We start from the raw sequence: 20,470 nt of genomic DNA, 5'->3' as shown, positions 1-20,470 counted from the left end.
AACTTCCTCTCCTGGGAAAGACAGTGCATCTTACCAATCACACAAGGGAGCTAATGTTATGTGTCCATGTGCACCATGCACATGCACCAGCATAAGCTGTCTGCATGCTGACAAACATACAGGGGAAGGAGGGAGTGCACTGAATTAGACCCTAGCCACAGGGGTCAGTAACAAGAAAAAAATACATATATCCAGGCACATCGCCTCTAGTTAGGACATTAAATAAATTATTAAGGAAAGGCAGGTGCTGAAGGGGGTGTGGCTAGAAAACAGCAAAAATCTATTAACCCTTCGCACTCTTGCATGCAAATGTTCAAACAAATGCATTCACAGATTCACTCATCCAGGCACAACTGTTATCCCTACAGCTAAGTTAAAAGCCGGGGTTTTAGTTCACAGAAGAATGCATTAAGCTTATGCTGGTGTATGTGCATGGTGCACATGGACACATAACGTTAGCTCCCTTGTGCGATTGGTAAGATGCACTATCTGTCCCAGGAGAGGACGTTAGGATGTGTGCTCCTAATCCAGTGATAGGTTTGATGCAATGAATGTGTTTGCATGTTTGCACTATGCATGTTACAGGGCCAGAGTTAGGACACCTATGTTTACTTGGGTACTTCTGCGCAGTATAGGTGACTAAGCATAAGAATGCATTCTTCTGTGAACTAAAAACCCTGGCTTTTAACTTAGCCTGTAGGGATAACAGTGGTGCCTGGATGAGTGAATCTGTGAATGCATTGGTTTGAACATTTGCATGCAAGAGTGCGAAGGGTTAATAGATTTTTGCAGTTACTATAACAGACTTTCGCATAGGGCCCGTTTCCACTAGGTGTGAATTTGTGCGTTTTTTCAGCACACAAATTCGCACAGCAATGAATTGCTATGGGCCTGTTTACATCAGATGCAAAAATCACATCCAGAGGAAAAAAACAGACCACTTACAGTATTTTCTGATGTTACATGTTACATGTTGTACAACGCGTTCGATTTTGCATTTGCACTTTCATATACGCGACCAATAATGACATTAGGACTTCCTTCCTGGGTCTCCTTGTAGAAAATGCACCCCCAAAAAATAGCGGATGCAATTGTGCATAAAAAAATTGCATATATGCTTCTTCCATCCAAAAATTCACATGCAATTTGAATGCGTCTAATGGAAACATAGCCATGGACTGGGAGTGTTAGGGCTTCCTGCCAGTCATTCAGTTTGTGCAGGGGTGATAAACAAGTAACAATTGTAGCAGCTAATTGCTCCTGATCATAACTGGGTTGTTTATATCGAAAATGAGTGCAACACAAAGTACCGGTTGTAGACTAGAAAAGCAGTGCTACTTGGTCTTACTGTTAGCTTTAGAATTTTATAGCGAACTGCAAATTCTAAGGAAGAAGCCTTTTGCTGGCAATCTCAGTCGTGTAACCTGTGCCTAACCTTGCCTGGTGGTGAGAGGTAATAATCACAGAGTGCGTCACTCCTGCTTTATGATGCCATACAGGATCTTCTCAAAAAATTAGCATATTGTGATAAAGTTCATTATTTTCTATAATGTGCTGATAAACATTAGACTTTCATATATTTTAGATTCAAATACACACAACTGAAGTAGTTTAAGCCTTTTATTGTTTTAATATTGATGATTTTGGCATACAGCTCATGAAAACCCAAAATTCCTATCTCAAAAAATTAGCATATTTCATCTGACCAATAAAAGAAAAGTGTTTTTAAAACAAGAAAAAAGTCAACCTTCAAATAATTATGTTCAGTTATGCACTCAATACTTGGTCGGGAATCCTTTTGCAGAAATGACTGCTTCAATGCGGCGTGGCATGGAGGCAATCAGCCTGTGGCACTGCTCAGGTGTTATGGAGGCCCAGGATGCTTCGATAGCGGCCTTAAGCTCATCCAGAGTGTTGGGTCTTGCGTCTCTCAACTTTCTCTTCACAATATCCCACAGATTCTCTATGGGGTTCAGGTCAGGAGAGTTGGCAGGCCAATTGAGCACAGTAATACCATGGTCAGTAAACCATTTACCAGTGGTTTTGGCACTGTGAGCAAGTGCCAGGTCGTGCTGAAAAATGAAATCTTCATCTCCATAAAGCTTTTCAGCAGATGGAAGCATGAAGTGGTCCAAAATCTCCTGATAGCTAGCTGCATTGACCCTGCCCTTGATAAAACACAGTGGACCAACACCAGCAGCTGACATGGCACCCCAGACCATCACTGACTGTGGGTACTTGACACTGGACTTCAGGCATTTTGGCATTTCCCTCTCCCCAGTCTTCCTCCAGACTCTGGCACCTTGATTTCCGAATGACATGTAAAAGTTGCTTTCATCTGAAAAAAGTACTTTGGACCACTGAGCAACAGTCCAGTGCTGCTTCTCTGTAGCCCAGGTCAGGCGCTTCTGCCGCTGTTTCTGGTTCAAAAGTGGGTTCATGCTTCCATCTGCTGAAAAGCTTTATGGAGATGAAGATTTCATTTTTCAGCATGACCTAGCACCTGCTCACAGTGCCAAAACCACTGGTAAATGGTTTACTGACCATGGTATTACTGTGCTCAATTGGCCTGCCAACTCTCCTGACCTGAACCCCATAGAGAATCTGTGGGATATTGTGAAGAGAAAGTTGAGAGACGCAAGACCCAACACTCTGGATGAGCTTAAGGCCGCTATTGAAGCATCCTGGGCCTCCATAACACCTGAGCAGTGCCACAGACTGATTGCCTCCATGCCACGCCGCATTGAAGCAGCCATTTCTGCAAAAGGATTCCCGACCAAGTATTGAGTGCATAACTGAACATAATTATTTGAAGGTTGACTTTTTTTTGTTTTAAAAACACTTTTCTTTTATTGGTCGGATGAAATATGCTAATTTTTTGAGATAGGAATTTTGGGTTTTCATGAGCTGTATGCCAAAATCATCAATATTAAAACAATAAACGGCTTAAACTACTTCAGTTGTGTGTAATGAATCTAAAATATATGAAAGTCTAATGTTTATCAGCACATTATAGAAAATAATGAACTTTATCACAATATGCTAATTTTTTGAGAAGATCCTGTATTAGCAGGAAGGCTGCCACCAATCTTCACAATGTTACAATGCAGTAAAAATACTCTGTCATTTTTCTGCAGAGATTTGAAGCTAGATAACGTCATGTTAGACTCTGAAGGTCACATAAAAATCGCAGATTTTGGGATGTGTAAAGAGCACATGGTGGACGGAGTGACAACTCGGACTTTCTGTGGGACCCCCGACTACATTGCCCCTGAGGTAAGTGACTGACTCTAAGTGACTGCCTTTTACAGTCTTCACTTGTACACAGGACAGTGCTGTAAACATCACTGTACACCCTGGGCCCAGTCAACACCAATCCGGTTCCTCCCACGATGCTGACATTTCTCTGCACTAGATTGTCTCCGCCCCTCCTAGGATGCTAACATTTCTCTGCACTAGTTTGCATTTCTGTCCATCCTGAAATGCTGACATTTCCCTGCACTAGTTTGTCTCCACCCCTCCTACAAGGCTGACATTTCCCTGCAGTAATTTGTGTCTCCACCCCTCCCACAATGCTGACATTTCCCTGCACTAGTTTGTGTCTCCACCCCCCCTCAATGTTGACATTTCCCTGCAGTAGTTTGTGTCTCCACCCTTCCTACAATGCTGACATTTCCCTGCACCAGTTTCTGTCTCCACCCCTCCTGCAATACTGAAATTTCCCTGCACTAGTTTGTCTCCACCCATCCTACGATGCTGACATTTCCCTGCACTAGTTTGTGTCTCCACCCCTCAAACAATGCTGACATTTCCTTGCACTAGTTTGTGTCTCCACCCCTCAAACAATGCTGACATTTCCCTGCACTAGTTTGTGTCTCTGTTTTTCCTACGATGCTGACAATTCCCTGCACTAGTTTGTGTTTCCGCCCCTCCTACAATGCTGACATTTCCCTGCACTAGTTTGTCTCCGACCCTCCTACAATGCTGACATTTCCCTGCACTAGTTTGTCTCCGACCCTCCTACAATGCTGACATTTCCCTGCACTAGTTTGTCTCCGGCCCTCCTACAATGCTGACATTTCCCTGCACTAGTTTGTGTCTCCGCCCCTCCTACGATGCTGGCATTTCCCTGCACTAGTTTTTCTCCGGCCCTCCTACAATGCTGACATTTCATTTCCCTGCACTAGTTTGTCTCCGGCCCTCCTACAATGCTGACATTTCCTTGCACTAGTTTGTGTCTCCACCCCTCCCACAATGCTGACATTTCCCTGCACTAGTTTGTGTCTCCACCCCTAAACAATGCTGACATTTCCCTGCACTAGTTTGTGTCTCCACCCCTCAAACAATGCTGACATTTACCTGCGCCAGTTTGTTTCTCCACCCCTCCTATGATGCTGACATTTCCCTGTGCTAGTTTGTGTCTCCGCCCCTTCTATGATGCTCACATTTCCCTGCACTAGTTTGCGTCTGCTCCCCTCCTACAATGCTGACATTTCCCTGCACTTAGTTTGTGTCTCCGCCCCTCCTACGATGCTGACATTTCCCTGTACTTAGTTTGTGTCTCCACCCCTCCTACGATGCTCACATTTCCCCGCACTAGTTTGCGTCTGCTCCCCTCCTACAATGCTGACATTTCCCTGCACTAGTTTGCGTCTGCTCCCCTCCTACAATGCTGACATTTCCCTGCACTAGTTTGTGTCTCCGCCCTCCTATGATGCTGACATTTCCCTGCACTAGTTTGTGTCTCCACCCCTCCTACGATGCTCACATTTCCCTGCACTAGTTTGCGTCTGCTCCCATCCTACAATGCTGACATTTCCCTGCACTAGTTTGTCTCCACCCCTCCTATGATGCTGACATTTCCCTGCACTAGTTTGTGTCCCTGCCCCTCCTACGATGCAGACATTTCCCTGCACTAGTTTGTGTCTCTGCCCCTCCTACGATGCTGACATTTCCCTGCACTACTTTGCATGTCCGCCCCTCCAACATTGCAGATGTTTCCTTTCACTAGTTTGTCTCCACCCCTCCTACAATGCTGACATTTCCCTGCACTAGTTTGTCTTCGCCCCTCCTACAATGCTGACATTTACCCGCACTAGTTTGTCTCCACCCCTCCCACAATGCTGACATTTCCCTGCACTAGTTTGTCTCCACCCCTCCTACAATGCTGATGTTTCTCTGCATGGTAAGGGATGCATGCTGCACTGGATTTATTAATAAATGCTCTAACCAGGGCAGTGGAGTTGGAGCAATTTTGGGTACCTGGAGTTGGTGGTTTCATATACTGAGGAATTGGATGATTTTTGTATCAACTCCACAGCCCTGGCTCTTACTATGTGTGTGTTCATGCAGCTGTACAACTGCTAAGATGCTAAACATTCAGCAACTCAAACATTAAACTGATATAACCCAGGTGACATTTGTAGACCAATGATATACAAGCATATATAGCAGAAGTTATTTTACATTCTACAGTTTGGGGGAACCTTCGAAAATAAAGTCCTGAGAGCGAGCTACTGTTGACATATTACAAAAACGCAATGACAGCTGCCAGCTGGCATAGTATAAAGGTAGCGGGATGGAGGACAGCACACTGCTGCCTGACTGGCTGCCCTCAAGTCTAGGGGGGGGGGCAGATGTTTCACCAGCCAGAACCAGCAGAGGATGGCAAAGTATTGAATGGTTCAGCTGCCACCAATGAGTGATGACCAAGTGGAGAGACAAAAACCCTGGTACACAGTAGCTAGAAATATGCAGATGCCAGGCCTTGACCGGATTGCTCACGGTCTCGGATCAAACCAAATGTATGAACGAGGTGGCACACCGCTGGCTGCAAAAGATGCATGTATTGCGGAACAGTAACACTACATGTAACATGTAGTGTTACTGTTCCGCAATACATGTATTGCATCTTATGCACCTGATGAAGGGCCTGTGGGTACGTAACATGTAGTTTTTCAGTTCTGCAATACAAGTACCTTTTACAGCCAGTGTTATGCCGCCTCTTTCTTACATTTGGCTACCAATGAGTTCTGCATTTGCAGGCACAATAGTTTGGAGAAGTGGCTTACAGGGTTGTGACTATTGGCCTGAGGAATAGGAGGAACATGTTTTTTTCTGCTGGGGACCCTAGAGGAGTGTCTCTTCTGTGTAGCCCTCCAACTGACCCTGATAGGGGGAGGGAGACATTTGTGATAGCTGCAGCAATAAATCTCCCAGTTCCATTTAATTATAGTCCTCTCCTTTTTACTTGTGTGAACCCTCCGGAGCAGCTGAGCTCAGATATTAATCATACGTGTCATTGTCGCCTATAATAGATCCCCGAGTGAGGAGGAATAGGCAGCATTTCTAAATATAGGTGGGGTTCCCTCTCTGCCACCGTGCTTTGGGGTGTCTTGTCTCACATAGGCCTGTCATACATTTACATGCTCTGGGGCTGTTGCCGTGTACGCAGCCCAGGCCAGTGCAAGGGGGGGGGGGGGGGGGGGGCAGCAGGTATTATCAGCGGGTAATTTGCTGGAGACACAGGGAGACTTTGGTTTCGGGGGCAGTAATCACTGCATGCTGGGCACAGGCAGCTATAACTGGGTGATTCCGCTTGTATACTTTGCAGTTTCATATATATTTACAGCTTGCAACTCAGCACGGTGTTGTTCATGGCTGGAGTGTTGCAGGAACAAACTTCCCAAACAATGTAACTGGGTAGAGTTGTGACCTAACAATAGCTGATTACCTGCAGACCAACTTTGTATCCCGGCGGTGTGCCATCAATCTGCTCGGCCTGCATTCTCACCTTGCAGAGCTGCGACTGACAGGCAGAATAGAGCTGTACTGGGTGTACTGAGGGTGTTACTGCACCCCTCCCCTTCTCTTGTCACAAACCAGGAACACGGCGTCCCAAATGCATTATCATTTTAGTTTCTAGATAGAAGACATGACACCCACAAAATCGGCTGCATTCAGAATGTGTGTTTGCAATTAACCGCTTAAGTCCTGTCATGCCTAAATACTGGGGGAGGATTCAAATGAATTACTGGTCTTATCTGCTGGGGGGGGGGGGGGGGGTCTTAGGGTTAGGCACTACCTGGGGGGGGGGGGGGCTTGAGTATAGGCACCACTAGGGGAGGATTCTGTGTGAGAGTAGGGAGAGGTTAGGTTATAGTAAAATAATGGTAAATATTAAAGATATTTTACTATATGAATGGAGTAGTACAATATCGATAAATTAAAATATATTTTACCACTTTTACTGGTGCTTATTTTACTAAATGTAAAAATAGAGGTTACAGTGGGGGATAGTAGAATATCAGTATTATAAACAATATTCTACGGCATATCCTGGCACCTATTTTCTAAACGATAACTTCAATATCGTTTATATCTGGAGCTCCTTTTTAACCAGAGCCTTTATTATGTGCACACGGACCTGGAGAGATGGTAGGGCCGAATTAACCACAACAAACTTGGGCCCCATGGATGTCGCTGGAGCCGTCTGCCTCATCCTCAATTCGTGGAAAACTCCCAGAAAGAGAAGATAGAAGTGAAAGATTGGGAATAACTTGTTCAATAGATTGATTCATGGACATTTTTCCATTCCCAAGTCCCAACAGCTGCTACGCTTCACAAGTGAATTGCATGCTCAGTGGATTGAGCACTGCCATTCGGTCGGCACTGCTCTGTGAAATTGCTGGTCTTGGTGGCAACACAATCGGCAGCTGCACAGTGATCCTCTTTCCCTTGCCACTGTGTTATTTTATTTGGCACTTGATTTGCAGTTGATGAGAAAGTCTTTTTCTGCCTAGACCAGGCAATTACACAGAGGAGGGTAGTGCAGGTGGTCTGTGATTTTCTGTCTCGCCATGCCTGCGCTAATGGCAGCACCTGCAAACGTTAGTCCCGCTGAGGTATTGCTTGCAGACCCTCTTTCTCCAGTGTCTGATATGTACACCCCCCTCTCTCTCTCACTCTCTCTCCCCCCCCCCCCCCCCCCCCCCCCCCCCTCATGTCTCCTGTTCCCTCTGCGTCTTGTAGTTGCGTCTCACTTATTTCTTTCCCCTAGCATCTTTATTTTCGTATTACTCAGCTGTATGAAAATCTCATTGTTCAGACTACACTGAGTTCTTGAGTCACTGCGTAACTTGCTGACTCTTATGTGATCAGCCAATAATCAGGCATGTGTACAGAGGTGTAGTACTAGAAGATGGCCCTCAGAATGGATCTGAGTGAATTTATTACTCAGGCAGGTTAGCTCTCTTAGATCATATCACTCACCGTGGGCCTCAAAACTTGAACAACTAGTTCAATCAAAAGAAAACAAGAAAAAAGCTTACAGAGGCCTCACTGATCCATATGAAAATGCAAAACTTTATTTGGAAACCAACAACCACAGCATCCCAAAATCTAAAAACAATTCCTTAAAAATTTTTGGGATGCTGTGGTTGTTGGTTTCCAAATAAAGTTTTGCATTTTCATGTGTACAGAGGTGCCCGACCTCCAACCCGCAAATGATCCGCCCCTCGGAACATCTCGCCACCAGCGATGACCGATTCCTCACCACATAGCAACAGAGCACGTTGCGTTGTCTGCTATACAGCTGACTCGCGTCTGTGCAGCCCAAGAGCATCGGATCCCTATCCCCGATGGGCGACGTCTATTAAAGGTGTGTACCCACATATACACACACATACATGTGAGAACTCTAGTGTTACCCCAGTCACAGCTCTGAAGCTATGCATATATTTCACCAGTGAAGCAGCTTAGTATGACTGTCAGTTGGTGCTAAGATGGAAGTGATTACTAGCACTCCTACAGATATACAGGATTGCTTTCCCCCTGTGGAATGAATACATCATAGTAAGAAGACCAGCAAGTTACAGGATACACAGGGATGCTACACATTGTAGCTACAGCTATAGTTTGTGCCAACCTATGCATCACTAAGATAGAGAAAAGGGAATATGAGGTATCTTTAACACTGAGCCATATGTACGGTAGTTGCCATGTGTTCCAGAGAGTTTCCTAAAAATGTCAGAGAAGCTGCAGGATGTAGTTGAGGGATCTGTAATAGCATGCGGATACAGCATTGCTTGTGTATTAATGATATGCAGTTCGGACAAGTTTTAGCCATGCATTTAAAAAAAAAATGCTATGGTGCGTATAATACAGCTAAGAAGCCAGCCTCTGGAAAATACAAGACTCCATCTGAAGCCCTATAGACCAATATGCAAATGCTCACAGCACTGCCTACCTGGTGCACTAGTGAGGGCTGGTTCAGACAGGCGTCTGCGTGGCGTCGCATTTGAGGGCGTTGCGGCGGCTGCACGGTCAGGCTTTCAGTAGCCTCCACGTCGCGTTCCGATGCAGTCGCGCTTTTCTTCCCCTAGGGGAACATTAACCGTCGCGGTTGGCCGCCCCCTAGAAGCTACATGTTGCTTCCAGGGGCAGCTCGAACGATAGCGAAAATCGGGACCCGAACGCCACGATCGTGTAAACGCGCGCAAAAGCTCGGTGTAAACGCGACGTTCCGAACGCTTGCGGTAATCGCTCCGCAACCGTCCGTCTGAACCAGCCCTGAAGCAGAGTCCTGAAACATAAATGCCCCTTCTCCATCCAGAGTGTACACCCAGCTGCATCACAACAAAACAGTAAGGGCTGGAACACACTAGAGCGATTTTTTTTTTTGAGCGTTTAGGGAGCGTGAAAAATCGCTAACGATTTCCCTAAACACTCTGCCAATGTAAATGGATGGTGCAAATTCCACAGAAGCGATTGCGATTAGCAAAATCGCAAACGCAGGACATACAGCATTTTGTTAGCGTTTGCGCTTCAATGTAAATCAAAACTTGCACAGAGCGATTTTGCTAGCGTTTTAAAGTTAATGTACACTGTAACAAAATTAAAAATAATTGAAAGCACCGATCAGACTTTAAATTGCTAATCGCTACACAACCGCTGGCAAATTGATCACACTTTCTAAAATTGCTCCCAAAAACGCTCATGAAATCGCTTACAAACTGCTCATACAAAACGCAAGCGATTGCGATTTGTAGTGTGTTCCAGGCCAGCCTCCAGCATCAGAACCGAACAGTACTGGAAGAACACAAAAAGATACATAATACCAGTGCAGAGTGGTTGTAGGACCGCAGCAATCTACCAGAACAGGAACCAATTCCCATCACAGTAGCAGATATTCAATACGGGTCAAGGGCATGACAACCACTGGCATGGACATAATCTACACCTACTGGTTTACTAAATTCAACAGTAGTGCAGGGACCCCTGGCAGTGCAGATGACGCCAGCAGCTTAGCAGCAGGATCTCACTTTGCCTGCCTAAAACTTGGAAGTACAATGCTGACTATGAAAGACCCCCACAAGGAAACTGTACCATTGGGTAACCTGCCTGTCCACTTCATGGGAACTCTGAACAAGCATAACTAAGCTGCAGGTCCATATGGTCAGGTATCAAGGTGATGCCCTGTCTCCATTGCCCTCAGCCAGATAATTACATGGATTGAATACAACTCCACTGGATATAATTTACAGTGAGGAGTTTGGGATGTCTTTTGGATTGGAGAATTGTGGCTGGATGCTAGTGAAAAGAGGGGAGATAATCAGGACTGATCTTAGTGTAGCTGCCAGCAGGACACATAGGACCGTTACGCACCAGCCGTAAGTACCTTGACATCCCACAGCGGTATGGAAGGAGGAGGCAAGTAAGATGGCAACATCCCAATACCACCAATGGGTAAGACTAGACCTGAAGAGCCAGCTCATTGGGAAGAACAAAATCTACCGGTAAATCATCGCCATACACACCAGTCATTATGTACACTGTTGGTATGATAAGACCTAGAAGCTCTGCACAATGTATGGGATTTCCACCCGACCCCAACTATAACACCCAGAGACTCTGCACAGGAGTTTCTTGTGATGTCAGCATGCAGATCAGGTGCCTGCTTGTTTCAGGTGAGTTATATAGACCCTACTGACCAGAAAGATCAGCAGGGCTGCCAGGCAACTGGTATTGTTTAAAAGGAAATAAATATGACAGCTTCCGTAGATCTCACATCTCGGGTTCCTTTTAAAGGTAGAAAGCTAAGTCTGTATGCTTCTGCAACCTTTAAATATTTATCCTCATTCTACTGCTATGTTTATTTCAGCACTCAATGTGATCATCCTGGCGGGGCGTTGTTTTATATAAGATGACGACATTCTGGTAGAGTGGCGTATGTATAATACTATCATGCGGTGCTGGTACCTGTAAACATCCCCCTATAATGGAGCGTACGCAGGCAGCGATTATCACATTGTGCAGCGTTAATCCTCTTCCTGCGGTGAACGTCTTGTTCAGGGCTATTAGTGCTCCCGTTACGCCCGGAAATGACGGACGGGCCGCGGCTCTTTGAGGCGACCTAATCCGCTTAATGCTTTTAGCGGCATTCGGCGGCCTAAATAACATCAACAAATCACAGCGGATGTCGGAACAATGCACCTGAGCCCACTGAAATCGCTGTTATTAAATATTACATAGTGGAGGGGAGAAGCAATTACTCCTAAAGCTGCCACACAATGGGGGCCGCACACAGACAACACCTTACAGTGAATCCTGCAATATTTCTCAATGTAAGTCCTTCAGACAGTCGCCTAATCCCTGCGGGAGAAGTGGAGGAGAGCACTCCTTATATGGCAAATATGCCCCAATCATCTCCTCCACAGTCTGCCCCAACTAGCTGACTTCATACTGTCCATATACTACACAAGGCCCGCTAGACAAATCCGCCCCCTCCCCACACACCATTCCATGTGGCCCTCAATATCTTCAAATCTGCATGATTGTAAGCAGTAAAAGAAGGGAGGTCTTTGACATTACCATGGAGCTGGCAGGCAATAGCACATGAACGTACACACACGTGCATTTTTTGGCTTGTGCACATGTGTACTATTTTATCTTTTCCATTCTGAACGAGTGACAATGGGGTCGATTCACTAAGCGCGAGTTAGCGACTGGTATGTGCGCTAGTGAATAAGCATGTCAAGTGACAGGCAGCCTATTGGGCCAATCAGAGTGTGGGGATGACTAGACCCGCTGGTGCTCAGGGCAGGAGGAGTGGAGCCGACGTTAAGTTACTAGCGTAACTAGCGCAATACAGCAGCATAGCGTGCGCTGAGTGCCCACCCCCTCCTGATTATGCGGGGAGAAAGAATAGAGGCTCGCTGAATCACTAGCGCGCATAAAAGTAGCTAACTCGCGCTGTTACGCTGCGCTATCCTTAGTGAATCAACCCCATTATATGTTTTGGCATATAAGACGCTCCGGACTATAAGACGCTCCGGACTATGAGACGCTCCGGACTATGAGACGCTCCGGACTATGAGACGCTCCGGACTATGAGACGCTCCGGACTATGAGACGCTCCGGACTATGAGACGCTCCGGACTATGAGACGCTCCGGACTATAAGACGCATCTAGGTTTAGAGAGCAAAAACCAAGGGAAAAAATATATAGATTAAACCTGGTTCGTCCATAGTCCAAGAGCGTCTTGTAGATGTTCTCCTCCAATTATTGTCACTTATGTGTCCCTTTTGTGAGTGAAAAAGTGTGGTAAGTGACAGTGCCTATCCTTAAATTTATTGGAAAAAAAGTTTCTAAATACACGAACCCTCCCTTATCTCCTATTGTGGTTATTTAAAAGCATGTGGTCTTTGCCCTTCCTGCTTACACTGCCAAAACGCTGCGAGCAAACATTCTTCTTAGAGAATACATGAGCTGAAAAAAAAACCTGCTGATGTACTTACCTGGGGCTTCCTCCAGCCCCTAGAAGGCTTTGTGTCCCTCGTCGCACTCCTGCTGTTTACCACTCTTCTGAGAAATGCGCAGCTCAGAGCGGTAATCCCGTGCCTGAGTGAGTTATATGCAGGAGCTGCTGCAGATCTCTGTGGTATGTTTTTTTTTTTTTCTTGTTTTTAGAGTCTAAAAGCTTGTGAAAAAAATGCATGGCTTTTAGACCCTAAATCTGGAAATAATCATAACGCCATGGAGGTTAAGCAAAATGCTGTTTTGGGATAGGGAGGAAAAGGAATAGGGAGGTAAAAAGATTGTGGCAAATTTTTTACAATACTTTACAATACCACCAGCCACCACTAGATGGCAACGGCACTTAGTCAAGCTGACATCCAATCTTGAGCACGCTAGTGCTAATATTTTATGAAAAATATTTTATTGGCTCAGTAACCATACACATCAGGGGCAAACCCAGGATTTTCAAGGGGGTATTCCTGAAAGGTCTCCGTCCATATAGTATAATTATAGTATAATATTATGGTAGGACATCATGCTAGGTACACATAATGCAATTTTCTGTCCGATGACAGAATCTGACATTATGATTATTTCCTAAATGTCCGATCTGCTCCCTATTGACAATGGGATTGATCAGGAGCAGTTTAGATTCAAATAATAATGAGGACAGCCAACATTAATGAAGGTGAAAGTGAAGCATTCACACAGCAGGGCACAGGGCTGTGCTCATATCTGACTGTCAAGTTCCCCAGAGCTGCTCCATGCTCTGTGCACACGTTGCAGTTCCTTGCTTTGTACACACGCTGCTGCTCCATGCTTTGTACACACGCTGCTGCTCCATGCTTTGTACACGCGCTGCTGCTCCATGCTTTGTACACGCGCTGCTGCTCCATGCTTTGTACACGCGCTGCTGCTCCATGCTTTGTACACACGCTGCTGCTCCATGCTTTGTACACACGCTGCTGCTCCATGCTTTGTACACACGCTGCTGCTCCATGCTTTGTACACACGCTGCTGCTCCATGCTTTGTACACACGCTGCTGCTCCATGCTCTGTACACACGCTGCTGCTCCATGCTCTGTACACACGCTGCTGCTCCATGCTTTCTACACACGCTGCTGCTCCATGCTCTGTACACACACTGCTGCTCCATGCTCTGTACACACACTGCTGCTCCATGCTCTGTACACACACTGCTGCTCCATGCTCTGTACACACACTGCTGCTCCATGCTCTGTACACACACTGCTGCTCCATGCTCTGTACACACACTGCTGCTAAATCCAAAGTTAACTGTAGCAGGGAAAGAAAGGGGGCGGAACATAGTGCAGAGGCAGCAGCACAGTACTGAGAGCTGCAGGATGCCTGAAGATATTCTGGTGTCTCAACTTATACCTGTCCCCAGATACTGCACAGGCTTAACTAAGGATTGATTTCATATTTCTGTTGGGGTACCCACATTTATGCACCTGTCTAAATTCGTTATGATGCATATTGAATAGTATTTTCTCTTAATCTAATAAATGGATTAACAACTTTTCTTCATTATTCGATCATTTTTCCCGACTATTTGAAAAATCAATTATTCGGGTATTGTACCTAGACCCAATTTTTATATTTATTCAATCAAGTGGAATAATCAGTCAGATTAATAATCTAAGGTGTGTGGCCACCTTTATGCAGATTACCAGCTAATATACAACCAACCTTACAGACTTGGTTATAATGCAATACAGTTGCACACATTCTCGGGGAGAAATGAAGGGTTCTAACTACAAAATAAAGCCACTGAAAAATGTTATGTAAGAAATCTGGACAGGACAGATGAAAAGTAAATACAATTATATACAGAAAATGATTTGCTACTGAAGTAAGGATAGGTGAGTATCAGAAATAAAGGGTGCCATATGGACTGTAGAGATGACCCTGGCTGGGGGTGACAAACAAACAAACACAGAACACTTATATCGCATTTTTCTCCTGGCGGACTCAAAGCACCAGAGCTGCAACCACTAGGACGTGCTCTATAGGCAGTAGCAGTGTTAGGGAGACTTGCCTAAGGTCTCCTACTGAATAGGTGCTGGCTTACTGAACAGGCAGAGCCGAGATTCGAACCTTGGTCTCCTGTGTCAGAGGCAGAGCCCTTAATCATTACTCCATTACCCCTGCGCTGTAGAGTGGACCCAATTGGCCTTACTCGTTCCACCGGAGCCCAAGTAGTAAGCCACCACGCCGACATGCGACATGCAAACTTTTGGGGGTTCCACCGCTGAATTGCCTCTGAGGAGAATGGGAGGGGGGAGCCTCTTTAGGATCCAGAGGTTTCTCCTTCTGAGGGAAGTACCACCTAGGGGCATCTTTCTCACTTCAGGTTATCTTTAAGCAGAGGTATGTTCAGGCTGGATCTACATACAGTACCTCTTCGCATATAGTCCACGCCTCTTCTTCGTTTCCTCAGCACCAGTAATCGGTCCTTAAAACATTTGGTTACAGTCAATTTTTCAGACCGGAAGAGGCAGGCGTGCTGTGCTATCCTCCCATTGCCTCCTTTGCACATTGTTGTACTTTGCATTGAGATATCATCCTTATACAGCCACTGACTAGTGTTGGCAAACAGAAGCTGAGCCCAGTGATAAATATACCAGCTGGTGGCAGTGTAGTGCGTCTCTGGCATAGCAGGGTAGTGCAGAGAGTTTTGTGCTGTAATGAGGTGGCTCTGGGCTGTGTATATCCAATGTCAGGAATACTCCCCTTCCTATTGTGTGGGACTGCTTCTGCTTTCATCATAGTATACAATAGGACGCAGCAGGACTCCGCTCAGACAGAGCCAAGCAGAGCTGTGTGTGGCTATTTATAGTAAGAGGTCAGGAGGAGCTCCGCTGCTTTCCTGGATGGGGTCACAGGGTCTCTGGGGGGGGGGGGGAATCCATACTGTGACCTTTCAGAGAGCCATTTCTAAAAGGCCCAAAATCACGTTACCTGTACAGCTAGGTATTTAAGTTTGTTATCCTTTTTGTCAAATTCATGATACTTAAATCAATTCACATCTCCTGCCTTATCTACATTTCCAACTTCATTTAACTTTTTTCCTGTGTTGCTATCACTAGCAGTAGATCGTAAAAATCTGCCAGATGTGACAGATATTGGACTAGTCCATCTCCATGTGGGGGATTCTCAGTATTACTTTTATTCTTTACAAAAGCACTCACTGAATAGGATGTGCACAAAGATCCCAGCCAGTTTTTCTACTCATTTGCACACTAATTTGGCAGTTGGACAGAACAACTGCACTTCAGTAAGTGCTTCCATAAAGACATAAATAACTGAGTGTACTAGTCCAAAATCTGTCACATCTGGCAGCTTTTTACTATCTACAGTACTGTTAGTGACAGCAACATAGGGAAAAAGTTATTTACAGTGCATTTCACTTTGGGAGAAATGCACATTTTATATGAATGTATTTTAAATTATCACAATTTTTTACAATAGTGCTCCTTTGAAAGTAGTATATTCGATGCATCTGTGGATAAGTTGTGCTTTGGTGTATTGTAATGTATGGGGTTGTTGCACTGCAGCAGTCTCACAGTTGTTGCTGACATTTTCTTACTTGTTCAGTCACATACAATAGAAGTAGGAACGGTCACTGTGGGGTAACCACGGTAGCCTGTGTGACAGGCAAGACCAGAAAGAATATACATTATAAAGACATAAGCAAATACATGAGATATCTTACCTCTCCAGATGAACCAACCCAGAAAAACAGGGGCTTAGATCAGGTAAGGTTTAATCAAGTACAATTAAATAAGACAACGCGTTTCTCGGGTCTCTGCCAATATTTTGGCGTCCAGGCTGCAAAGTGAATTCCTTAACCACTTCAGCCTACAGTGTTGTTCACCTTATGCAATCCGAGCAACTTTCACCTCCCATTCATTCGCAAATAACTTTATAACTACTTATCACAATTAATTGATCCATATTTTGTTTTTTCCGCCACCATTTAGGCTTTTCTTTGGGTGGTAGATTTTGCTAAGAATTATTTTTTTCTAAATCCATTTCAACAGGAAGATTAACCACTTCACCACTGAGGGGTTTTACCCCTTGAACACCAGAGCAATTTTCACCTTTCAGCGCTCCTTCCATTCATTCCCTTTCAGCGCTCCTTCCATTCATTCGTCTATAACTTTATGATTACTTATCGCAATGAAATGAACTATATCTTGTTTTTTTCGCCACCAATTAGGCTTTCTTTAGGTGGGACATTATGCCAAGAATTATTTTATTCTAAATGTGTTTTAATGGGAAAATAGGAAAAAATGTGGGGAAAAAAATTATTATTTTTCAGTTTTCGGCCATTATAGTTTTTAAATAATGCATGCTACTGTAATTAAAACCCATGAAATGTATTTGCCCATTTGTCCCGGTTATAAAACCGTTTAAATTATGTCCCTATCACAATGTTTGGCGCCAATATTTTATTTGGAAATAAAGGTGCATTTTTTTCAGTTTTGCGTCCATCCCTAATTACAAGCCCATAGTTTATAAAGTAACAGTGTTATACCCTCTTGACATAAATATTTAAAAAGTTCAGTCCCTGAGGTAACTATTTTTTTTTTTATTGTATCTTTTTTTTTTTTTACGAAAAAAAAAAAAAATGGGGAGTGTGGGAGGTAATGAGTTAATTTATTGTGTAAAACTAATGTATTTGTATATGTAAAATGCTTTAGGGTGTAGTTTTACTATATGTATGTGGGTGTAGTTTACAGTCAAAAAGTCCTGGAAGCGAACGATCTTCTCGCTTCCAGTAACTGGAAAGGGGACTGGACACTTTTTTTTTTTTTTTTTTGCAGAAAGAGCACGGCCTCTGATAAGAGACCGTCTTTTTTGTCTGGGGGACGTAGATCGATGAATGGGAAGTATATTCCTAATCATTGATCGGGGGGCTAACAGCAGGCGGCGGGAGCGTGCAGACAGACTAAAGGTCCGTACACACGCCGGAGTGCAGGCAACGACGGGTCGTCGTCACCTTCCGCTGGGTGGGCGTTCCAGCGACAGTCCGGCATATGTACGGTCTGTCTGCAGACTGATACGGCTGTTTCTGAGCGATCCGCCCGGCGGATTGCTCAGAAACAGCCGTATCAGTCCGCCGACAGACTGTACACACGCCAAAATGTCTGCTGAAAACCCGCCCAGTGGGAGGTGACGACAGACCCGTTGTTGCCTGCAGTCCGGCGTGTGTACGGACCTTTAAGTGGTTAAAGAATACCCAAGGTGACGTGTGACATAAGATAGACACGTGTATGTACAGTGCCTAGCCCACAAATAACTATGCTGTGTTCCTTTTTTTTTATTTCTCTGCCTGAAAGAGTTAAACATCAGGTATGCAACTGGCAGTTCCTGTCAGGACTGGGTCAGACTACAGTGTGACCCTCACTGATAAGAAATTACAACACTTTAAAAAAAAACACTTTATTAGCAGAAAATGGCTTCTGAGAGCAGAGAAGAGTTAAAAATGTTCAATAGTTCATAGATTTTAGCTCTGGCATACGTCAATGAATGTGTAATTGAGGAAAAACAAAACAATTAAAAAGAAACAGTAAAAAAAAAAAAAACACGAATAGATTTAAATATTAAATAAAATAGTGTGATATCTTAAAAAGTCATTTTAGGAGGAGGAGGATAGATACAATTGTTTTTCATTAGTTTATTTTCACCTCGGGTGTCCGTTAAAGGGACTCCGAGCAGTGCAGAAACTATGGAAAGATGCATATCATTTTGAAGCTCTCTTTCTCCTCTTTCCAACGATATATAAACCACCGCCCTACGCCTTTTAGTTTTCGCGATCAGTATCGTGGCCGCCGCAATTTTGATCGCGGAAATATCAAAAAGTGATTTAGATTGCGAAAATAGCGATAACTAAAAGGCATAGGGTGGCGGTTTATATATTGTTGGAAAGAGGAGAAAGAGAGCTTCAAAATGGTATGCATCTTACCATAGTTACTGCACTGCTCGGAGGCCCTTTAAGGCACTTGATTGACCTGAGGAAGCGGGCAGAGACCCAAGAAATGCGTTGTCTTTTTTAATTGCACTTGAATAAACCTTACCTTATCTAAACCCTTGTTTTTCTGTGTTGGTTCATCTTCTGGAGTTTAAAACTTGTACTCTGAGAGATATTTATTTTTGGGTGCCTCCACCCTTCTTCATCAGTCACTTATACTGCTCGCCTGTTTGTTGTCGCACTCACAATAACATTTGTATAACACTCTCCTCCTATGCAGATCATCGCATATCAGCCATATGGAAAGTCTGTGGACTGGTGGGCTTACGGGGTCCTGCTCTATGAGATGTTAGCTGGACAGGTGAGCGCACTGATAAGTCTGCATGTAAAGAAATGATGTTGCTATTCCAGTATCTGGCTTCTCTTGAGATGTAAGCTCTATAATGTAAGGCCTCTAATACACTTCCCCATGTTCCCTCCTCCTATAGATTACTCCCTGTGAGTCAGTTCTTGTTGCTGGGAGTGTTAATAGTTCCCAGCAGCCCTGAGGCCTGTAATCTACCCAATAACACTCTACCATCTCCTATTCTCTTATTACAGCCGCCATTTGATGGTGAAGATGAAGACGAGCTTTTCCAGTCTATCATGGAGCACAATGTGTCTTACCCAAAGTCCATGTCCAAGGAGGCTGTCTCCATATGCAAGGGGGTAAGAGGTCAACTACCGTATACTGTACAGAGGGCAGTGATCGGTATGCAGGGGTGCTGCCAATGATTGTGGCCCTGAATCCCCCCCCCCAGTCAGAGGCCTATTCTCCCATAATAATAGGTAGCAAAGGTGTCCCTGGTGCAGGTCATTGGTGTCAGTGGAGTTTTGTAGCTTCCGGCTGTCTCCCCATCCCCAACACTCTCAAACCTGCACATCAGTAGTGAGGGAAGTGTCTGCTCCTTGACAAAGCAAGGAGAGTAGCTCAGAGAAACCGTGCGGCACACTTCAAATGCAGGAAGTGACCAATGACCTCACTTCCGCATCTGCAGTGTACTTTATGGTCACTTCACCACTCTCCCTTCTGTTCTCATTGCCAATGATCTGAGGTCTGTGTGTGAGTGATGGTGAGGCAGCGTCGTCCAAAAAAGTCACAGACAGAGTGACCCCGACAGCACCGGAGGCCCCTGCTGTGGTGACCCCGACAGCATCGGAGGCCCCTGCTGTGGTGACCCCGACAGCATCGGAGGCCCCTGCTGTGGTGACCCCGACAGCATCGGAGGCCCCTGCTGTGGTGACCCCGACAGCATCGGAGGCCCCTGCTGTGGTGACCCCGACAGCATCGGAGGCCCCTGCTGTGGTGACCCCGACAGCATCGGAGGCCCCTGCTGTGGGTGAGGATCAAAGCGTCTGCTTTGTTTGCCTGGGCCAAGCAGCACCCCTTTTGGTATAAGACTGTTCCTATACCGTCATTTATCAGAGTTTTATACAAGGTTCACAGCAAACTGTGCTGGGAAATGCCAAGTGTGGACCACCCTCTGGGTAAAACATTTGGGCCTCTAACTGAGACCTGCATCTCCATTGTTAACTCCCTTCTACCTCAATACAATCTGCAGTTCCCTGACCCCAGCTGACACTTCCCTCACTAATGACTGTGCTGTGCTGGACAACCTGCTGCTTCCTGACCC

The 20,470-nt window shown here is 45.1% G+C and overlaps 1 protein-coding gene across 2 annotated transcripts in view; it reads left to right on the top strand.

Annotated features, from left to right (window-relative positions):
- Positions 1–20,470, top strand: part of PRKCA (protein kinase C alpha) — a 535,637-nt gene that overhangs the window by 479,673 nt on the left and 35,494 nt on the right. For both annotated transcript variants that reach the window (XM_068262584.1, XM_068262583.1), the window contains 3 exons: positions 3,138–3,276; positions 19,078–19,158; positions 19,398–19,505. In XM_068262584.1, coding sequence (XP_068118685.1) covers positions 3,138–3,276; positions 19,078–19,158; positions 19,398–19,505 — 328 coding nt within the window. The remainder of the gene's footprint in view (positions 1–3,137; positions 3,277–19,077; positions 19,159–19,397; positions 19,506–20,470) is intronic.

The sequence above is a fragment of the Hyperolius riggenbachi genome, chromosome 12 (assembly GCF_040937935.1).
Source record: "Hyperolius riggenbachi isolate aHypRig1 chromosome 12, aHypRig1.pri, whole genome shotgun sequence".
In the NCBI taxonomy this organism is placed as follows: Eukaryota; Metazoa; Chordata; class Amphibia; order Anura; family Hyperoliidae; genus Hyperolius; species Hyperolius riggenbachi.
Note: the sequence above shows the minus strand (reverse complement) of the source record. Positions and strands in the feature narration are given on the sequence as shown.